The sequence below is a fragment of the Triticum aestivum genome, chromosome 6D (genome assembly GCF_018294505.1).
Source record: "Triticum aestivum cultivar Chinese Spring chromosome 6D, IWGSC CS RefSeq v2.1, whole genome shotgun sequence".
In the NCBI taxonomy this organism is placed as follows: domain Eukaryota; kingdom Viridiplantae; phylum Streptophyta; class Magnoliopsida; order Poales; family Poaceae; genus Triticum; species Triticum aestivum.
In genome coordinates, this window is record NC_057811.1 from 25112292 (window position 1) to 25121462 (window position 9171).

General features: G+C 46.2%; 1 protein-coding gene across 1 annotated transcript; it reads left to right on the forward strand.

Moving 5' to 3' along the window:
• The first annotated feature begins 863 nt into the window (after positions 1–863).
• On the forward strand, positions 864–5081 carry LOC123140867 (uncharacterized). The gene is made up of 13 exons (XM_044560134.1): positions 864–1138; positions 1225–1482; positions 2411–2585; positions 2709–2770; positions 2873–3036; positions 3157–3254; positions 3377–3435; positions 3517–3651; positions 3736–3974; positions 4066–4225; positions 4421–4502; positions 4581–4628; positions 4725–5081. The coding sequence occupies exons 1-13, from the start codon at positions 914–916 to the stop codon at positions 4931–4933; spliced, it is 1914 nt and encodes a 637-aa protein (XP_044416069.1). The 5' UTR covers positions 864–913; the 3' UTR covers positions 4934–5081.
• The last annotated feature ends 4090 nt before the right edge of the window (positions 5082–9171 follow it).

The following is a 9171-nucleotide window of genomic DNA, read 5'->3' on the forward strand; positions in this document are numbered from 1 at the left end:
GTTTTTCTATAAAAAGTCAGAATTATCACACTATGCTACAATACCCTCTCTTTTTGTTTGCGTGTGGGGGGGAGGGGGGGTATGCTACAGGTACCCTCGCGTGGTCAGGACCACTAGTCGTATCCATGTTGGCGTGAGCCTGATCCAGATGGATTGTTATTAAATTCCACAATCTTTCTGTAATCCTAAAGATTGAGACGAATAAAAATAGATCGTACCTTAGAATGCAATTAAACCCTGCTAATTATTTTCATTATCTTTTGAGAAGATCTTGTAATAATTTTCATTATTACTATAAAAGATTTCGCCGAATAAAAAATAGGCGATGATGATGATACGATCACGAGATGGATGGCCATGGCAAGGACCACCGGCCGGCCGTATCCACGTAGGACAATGCGTCAGCGGCCAGATGGATTCCAAATGGACTCGGCTGCTTCTCAGCGTCCCTCCAAACCTGCGTGCGCATGCATGCATTCATGTGACCCGATCTCCACCTCACTCGGTAAATTTGACAAATTTGACCTATAATCGAAATCAAATTACAGAATGAACTGTCCGTGAAACTATTTCACGCGGCTGACTCTTGGCACCTAACTCTCAGGCGCTGCACGCTGACTTGGGCACATATGGGTGCGACGCTGGCCGTGTAGCGCCTATCTGAAAGGCGTTGCACAGTAGGGTGTGGCACCGGCGCGGCGGGCGCTACACAAAAGGGTCAGGGAAGTGAAATAGTTTCGCAACCAGTTCATTCTGTGATTTGATTTCGATTATAGGTCAAAATTGTCAAATTTGCCACCTCACTCCACCACCACACTCCACAGCCCCATCCGCTTCGCTATAATTGCCGTTCGCGGCCGACACTGCTCGCAGCACAGCGCACAGCTGAAGCCGGCGCCCATACCTCATCTCCATGGCGGGCATGCTCTGCGTCGCCCTCCTCCTGGCGTCCCTGGTCTGGCCAGCCGCGCTCACGGCCGGCTCCGCGGGAGATGGCCGCCGGCAGCAGCAGCAGCTCACCGCGCTGCCGCCGAGGGGATGGAACTCGTACGACTCCTTCTCGTGGATCATCGGCGAGGCCGCGTTCCTCGACAACGCGCGGATCATGGCCAACAGGCTGCTCCCGCATGGATACCAGGTAGGCGACGGTACCCAGGTTCAGAGTCTCTCATAGACACATGCATAGAATGGATGCTCATAATGCATTTCTCCGCTTCGACGCAGTACGCGGTGATAGACTTCCTGTGGTACCGGAGGATCGCCGCCGGCTCGGGGGTGGGCGCGTACGGCTTCGACAGCATGGACCAGTGGGGGCGCCCGTACCCTGACCCCCAGAGGTTCCCGTCGGGCCGAGGCGGCGGAGGATTCAGGCCCATCGCCGATAAGGTCCATGCCATGGGCTTGAAGTTCGGCATCCACCTCATGAATGGGATCAGCACCCAGGCCGTCAACGCCAACACGCCCATCCTCGACGTCCGCACGGTGCTCGTCTCCATCTTGATTCTTTTTTTTTCTTTTGTTATTACTTCTGGAGTAGTATAGCTTTTTTTGTCTTCAGGTTTGGGTTGCTTACCACATGTTCCACGTGGTCTTCCAGAATAGCTGATCTTCGCTTCGTTTTGAAGTTTTTCTTTTTGGTATCATTTTGCAGTATTTTGGTACAATCTTTCACGTCCAAAAACTAAATGCATATTTTCATGTTGGTATAAAAAGACGCAAAGGACAGATCCAACAAATCTCAGCCAACAAACAATGTCAATCCAACAACCTATAATGCTTCAATGACGAGCGCTCAACATGTTTAGCGTGCAATTAATAACATATCAAATATATATTATCTATGTAATTAACACGTAATTGATATCCTACCTAATATTAACGCACAATTGATTTTTTGCATGATATCAACGTGCAACTAATTTTGTGCCTGATATCAATGTGCATTGCACGTACACATTTAGTAGTTCTAGTATAAAAGAGCGAATTTTGGAGATCCAACAGATCTCACCCACACATCCACGTCAATCCAACAACCTATGTTGATTTGATGTTTATTGCTAAACATGTTTAGCATGCTCAATATTACATTTACTTGCCCAAAAAAATATTATAATTATTTAGTATTATTACTATCCAATTATTATTGTTAGGTAGTAATTATTAGTCGTTATTACTATCCAATTATGTCCATGTAGCAATAGTTGCTATCTAATTATCTCCAAACAGCATATAATCTTGTTATATTTCTGTAGACAAGTATATACCCTTGTCTAATCAACAGCTAGGATCAAATTGTCCTCTTACCTCTTAGAAAGTAAGATGGAGCATCGTCTTAAAAGTTGTCATCATGAAAGAAAGGGATCTGTAAAAGAAAGAGATCTTAGCGCGTTTTTTTGCAATTTTTATTCAGGGAAAAGCCTATGTAGAGAATGGCCGACAATGGAGGGCGCGTGACATAGGCCTCACCCACAGGACATGTGCGTGGATGCCAAAAGGATTTATGAGTGTAAATACCGACCTGGGAGCTGGACGAGCATTCCTAAGGTCTCTCTACCGACAGTATGCCGACTGGGGCGTCGATTTCGGTAAATAGAACTTCATACTAATTTTCAGCTACATTATTCTGAATTTCAGAAGCGGATTGTAGTCCTTAGAACTGAAAATCTCAGCAAATGGTAACATAATGCACCAAACTGTTCTGCTTACAGTGAAGCTAGATTGCATCTTCGGCGCGGATTACAGCCCGAAAGAGATTGTGACCGTCTCAGAGGTACTATGAACTAATGTAGCCCTCCATTCTAGAATTAGCTACATCACAGTTGGCGATCTGTTGAGATCAATTCATGGGAAATATACATTGCATTAACTGCAGATCCTGAAAGAGCTTGAGAGACCAGTCGTCCTATCCATCTCCCCCGGAACCGCTGTCACTCCAGCATTAGCTGAGAATATCACACAACATGTTGACATGTACAGGGTAACAGGAGATGATTGGGACAGCTGGAAAGATGTTCGCCCACATTTCGATGTCGCCAGGTAGATTCCATTTAAGCATATGCTCATCACACAATTCTAGATATATGGCAACTGCTGCTTGCAGTTTGCAGTACAACCAATTTACTTTATCTTCTTTTTCACCGCGCATATAATATATAGATCCTTTGCTGCTGCGAATAAGATCGGCGCCCCAGGACTGCGAGGAAGGTCCTGGCCAGACTTAGACATGCTTCCATTTGGCTGGCTTACTGATGCAGGTGATCATCCATACCATAAATTCGTGGTACTTTCCTTTTTAGTAATGCACGACTCGGTTCTACTTTTCATGTGCATCGCTGTGACTAATCGTTCGAAAACTTCTGATCTTTCTCTCATACAGGTGCTAATCAGGGCCCTCACAGAACCACTAGCCTTACATTTGACGAACAAACAACACAGGTTTGCAATTGAAGAAACTTCATCTCTGTTTCCAAGTTATTTGGAACCCAAAGTCTGAAACCTTTGAACACATTTTTGCAGATGGGACTTTGGTCAATGGCTAAATCACCGCTCATGTATGGTGGGGACTTGAGGCATCTCGACGATCGCACATTCAATCTAATTACCCACCCTACTCTCCTGAAGATAAATCACCACAGCAGAAACAACATGGAGGTGAACTAAATATTAGTTGGAGTCCGGATATTCCTGCTGCAACATATACTGAACCACGAGCTAACCTGTGGGTATTTTTTTCAGTTTGGTTATATTCATAGTGAGAGGGCTTCAAAGCCAGATGAACAATCCGGTCGCTCAAAGTCCGGATATCCGGTGGACGTGACAAACAATGGTGGAATGGTTCTTGGTCTCGGTACATGCAGCGATAAGAGCGCCGTTGGATGGCACCGTTCCTCAGAAGATCGCATTTGCAGAAGCCATGGAATCCAGAATGGCAATGCCTCATTTTGCATATCCAAAGCAAAACTTCTTCCAACATCGTAAGTGGCATGTGACAAAACAATGCATTAAAGGAAGCAGTCCTAATCTTTTGAATTATATGTATGATCCACACATATTATTGTTATACAGGGATGGAGTTACCATGAGCAGTGGGGAAGACCAAGCAAAGTTTCATCTGACAGGTATTGACACCGATGATGGTTGCTTGGATGCATCTGTCAGTCCATGGCGAACAAGCTCAGCGAGCCAAACTCCCATGTTCTCGGCCTGCGAACAGCATACAAAGCAGGTAAGTTCAGCACACACATTGGTATCCTGGTAAGACAAACGGGAACCACATGTAGAGTGAGGCTGCAATGCATAATTTTGTGTCATGAAATTGCTATTTAGCTGTCATAATAACCAAAAAATGGACACTTGATCATTTAACTTTGGAAGTGAACTGAAGTCGTGGTTGATCATTTTTTGCCGATAACAATGGCAGGTCTGGGAGCTAACAGAGAATGGACAGCTTGTAAGCAGCTACTCGGGATTGTGTGCTACAATGCGGTCCAACAAGGAAGGAGGTACAAGTTACTCTACACCGATTCACCATAAATTAATCGCTATTTTTACCTAAGTAACACTTTTGTTTGATGCAACAGAGAATGAAACTACCGGAGCACGAGCATGGACAGCAATTGGAGACAAAGGTACTTTTATCTGAGCAGCATGCTTCTTTGCCAATGCACACTTGGCGGATAAGCATCCCTTTTCTTTGGCTGATCCTTCTTCTTACATGGAAGCAGGAGAGATCTACGTGGCCATCTTCAACCTCGACACTGCGAGGAGGAAGATCACTGTAAGCGTGCCGGATCTAGAAAAGGTTGTCGGGAGAAAGTTGGCAAGGTGCACCTGCACAGAAGTCTGGAGTAGAAAGAGATGGAGTGTGATGAAGGGGGGCATCTCAGCGGTGGTGGCCTCACATGGCTCCATGTTGTTTGAAATCCAGTGTTGAGTTCTCTCTAATAATGTTCACCTGTTCAACTTGGAAGCATAGAATGATTGGGGTGTAAATTCTCTAGTTGTTTGTCGATCCTTTTTAGAACATACTTCTAATAAGGGGAGCATTTTAATTGATATTAGCAATGTGTGTGTGCAGTGCATTTGTTGGCAAAGTAGACTAATGAAAGATTAGACATGTAAATTCCAAAATCCGGGCAGGTGCAGTTGAAAATCTACCCATGATGGAACACACTGATAAACAAAACGAATTGTCATATGAACCTTGAAAGCGAACCCGTAAAATATCCATCCTTCAATTTCCGGTCAAAGCAATATTTGATGAGTAAATATGCAGTTTTTTGATTAAATTAATCCATGAATAAATCATGAGCATGACATGGACAACATTGATAACACACTGATTACGATCTAACAGAGCATGTACTGCGCACATAGTAGAAACATCTACGCATATCGCTACTACTGCTACAACAGAAAGAAACACGAGAGGGATAAGCGATGTATACCCTCCAATCGGCCACGCGGCGGCGGCAGCAGCCGCGGCATCCTCGGCGGCCTTCTTGTCGGCCTTGGCCTTCTCAGCGGCGGCACGGTCGGCGTCGGTCGACATGGTGATGCGGACGTAGATGAACAGAAGCGAGCAGTCGCGTAGTCGCTACCCAAAAACCTAATCGCCCCTCTCCCGTACAGGATCCGGAGAGGCGAGGTTTCAGAGGCCTGCTCTCCTGTCAACCGTGTATGCGGTGAATGGGATGGAGTCGCCGGCGGCAGCAGCAGCAGAGGAACGACATGGGCGTGGAGGCGGAGATGGAGATGCGTTCTGTTTTCGCAGCGGCTAGGGTTGGCAGCGCCCCACATATATATGTGCGGCCGCGCGTGGAGAGACGTGGGTTGATCGTGGCCCTACCTGTCAAAGACTCTCCGTTCCTGACCGGCAAAAAGATGCGCATAGGAGTGAGCTTGGCTCGGCTCAATCCCGCAACCCGCGTCGCGTCGCGTCGTGACGAGGCGTGGCGTGGCGAGGGGAGGAGGAGTGCGCGAGGGCTTCTTTTCTTCTCAAGCTCCAATAGCATGAGGGAGAGAATCCCTTATAAACCACTCCAACTCTCCTTCCACTAGTGGTATGGGACTAAACTTCCCACCACTTTGTCATGCCACCTACATGGGTCCTTAGAGATTAAATCTGAAATTGTCATATGGGCTCTAGGCCCATCTCATATTTCAACAATCCCCCACCAGATCTCAGGGCCCACTTGTCTTTGTTCCAAACGCTGTTTTGATATACCAGCATCTCAGTGGAGACCGATTAAGGTTGAGCTCCACCTAGACCAAGTAGTTACACTCCTTCACAACTGCACAATGGACTATGCCTTGAATTGTCAGTTTGGCGTCAAGAAGTTTCACCACAAGTCTCACTGATACGAGGCTGCCGAAGGCCGACCCCTCGGGTGGAGCATATTAGTCACACTCCTGGCCTGTTCATGAGCTTGCTAGAGATCACCCCAATCTCATAGACTATGACCAGCAGTCGGGCTCATATAGGTGTGTTCCTCCAAAGATCGCTCTGTAGGATAGCATCTTGCTTATACATATAAGCCTTGGAACACATTAAGACAGTAGTCATCCTTCCATACAGTTTCCGAGAGTATTGCATCTCCAACGGAGTGGGTTAGTAAAGTTACTCTCCTCAGTTCACCACTGGCTTGTTTTCCCAGGTCCTACTTCACGAGATCTCCGATCACATAGGTTGGGTTACTACCATGGCAACTCATGTGGGTCTCATACGCATCTCCCTTGATGCGCTATCTATCACAACACGTGATAGCCCTTTAGTAAAGGGATATGCCAGATTCTTAGCCATTTGAATATAATCCAATGCTATCACTCCGGAGTTCCTCAATTTTCTGACAGCTTTCAATCTCATTCTTATGTGTTTGTTGGACTTCATGTTGTCCTTTGAACTCTTCACCTTGACAATAACTGTTTGATTGTCGCAGTTCATAAGGATGGCCGGAACTGGCTTCTCAACCACTGGGAAGTCCATCAACAGATCTCGAAGCCATTCCGCTTCGCCACCCGATGTGTCTAATGCTATTAATTCTGCTTTCATTGTCGATCTTGTTAAGATCGTTTGCTTGCAAGACTTCCAGGAAACAGCACCACCTCCAAGAGTAAACATATACCCAGTTGTGGCCTTCATCTCATGAGCATCAGAGATCCAATCCGCATCACTATACCCTTCAAGTACCGACGGGTATCCGGTATAGTGAAGTCCATAGTTCATAGTACCTTTCAGATAGCGCATAACTCTCTCAAGAGCACGCCAATGTACATCGCCCGGTTTGGAAAGTGCCTTTAGACTTTCGAATCAGCACACTAGAATCATATGGTATTTGAGATGGTTTGCAGTCCGAATATCCAAAGCGAGTCAACACCTTCTCAACATAATGAGATTGCAGAAGTGTAATCCCATCCTCATCATCTCTCAATAGCTTGATGTTCAAGATAACATCAGCCACTCCAAGGTCCTTCATCTCAAAGTTCTGAGATAGGAAAGACTTAACCTCCTCGATCAACTTGAGATTAGTTCCAAATATCAGTATGTCATCAATATACAAACACAATATAACTCCTTCGCCCCCACCATAGCGATAGTATACACATTTGTCGGCCTCATTAACAACAAAGCCAACAGATGTCAACGTTTCATTAAACTTGTCATGCCATTGCTTAGGCGCTTGTCTCAGGCCATACAAAGATTTCACCAACTTACACTCCTTTCCTTCCTGACCATCTATCACAAAGCCATCAGGCTGTTGCATATAGATTTCCTCATATAGCTCTCCGTTCAAGAAAGCCGTCTTAACATCCATCTGATGAATGAGAAGACCATGCGAGCCCGCCAACGAGAGTAATACTCGAATGGTGGTCAGTCTGGCCACAGGTGAATAAGTGTCGAAAAAATCTTCTTCTTCTTTCTGGGCGTAGCCCTTGGCCACAAGCCTAGCCTTGTACTTTTCTATCATACCGTCGGGCCTAAGCTTCTTCTTGAACACCCACTTGCATCCAATGGTTTGCAACCATAAGGACGTTCAGTAAGCTCCCAAGTCCCGTTAGCCATGATGGAATCCATCTCGCTACGGACCGCATCCTTTCATTAGTCAGCTTCTGGAGATGCATACGCTTCTGAAATAGAAGTGGGATTATCCTCCACGAGGTATATGAAGAAATCATCACCAAAGGTCTTTACAGTCCTTTGTCTCTTGCCCCTACCAAGGGTTTCCCCATTATCCTCCTCAGGATTTTCATCATGTGTTTGTTTATAATATTCCATCGGAATGGCAGGTTCAGGAGTCTCCTCAGATTCCTGTCTAGAAGTGCTTTGTACATCTCTCATGGGGAAAATGTCCTCAAAGAATGTAGCATCCTTGGACTCCATAATTGTACCGACCTTCATGTCAGGTACCTCAGGTTTCACTACTAGAAATCTATAGCCAACACTATTCATAGCATGGCCCAAATTACCACAGTCCACAGTCTTTGGTCCAAGCTTACGCTTTTTGGGGATCGGCACATTAACTTTCGCCAAGCAACCCCAAGTACGTAAGTACGAGAGTGTTGTCCTTCTCTTGGTGTTAACCAAATCAGTTAGAGTACGGTTTTTCTGCGTGGCAACCCCGTTTGACTGGGGTGAGTAGGGAGTTCTTCTGATGCACCATATTGGCCACAGAAGTTCCTTCGACCCCTTTTCCGTGCGAGTCCTTTGCCCTTGAATTCTGCTCAACACTCAGATGGCCAATGACATCCTCCACAGAGAATTCACGCCTCTGATGTTTCAGAGTGGTGGCAAAGTTCCTCCAGGAATTGGGGAGCTTAGCGATTATGCAGCCCGCGACAAACTTGCCCGGTAGCTCGCACTTAAGAAGCTCAAGCTCCTTAACAATGCATATTATCTCATGAGCCTGCTCCAATACAGGACCGTTTTCAACCATCTTGTAATCGTGGAACTGCTCTATAATATACATCTCGCTCCCAGCATCGGCCGCCCCGAACTTAGATTCGAGCGCCTCCCACAAGTCCTTGGCAGACCGCACATGCAAATATGCGTCAACCAGCTTATCTCCAATCACGCTCAGAACTGCCCCGAGGAACACGACAGTGGCCTCCTTGAACGCCTTCTCCTGTTCAGGAGCGATCGTACCTGTGGGAGTCACACCGGCGACCCAGAAC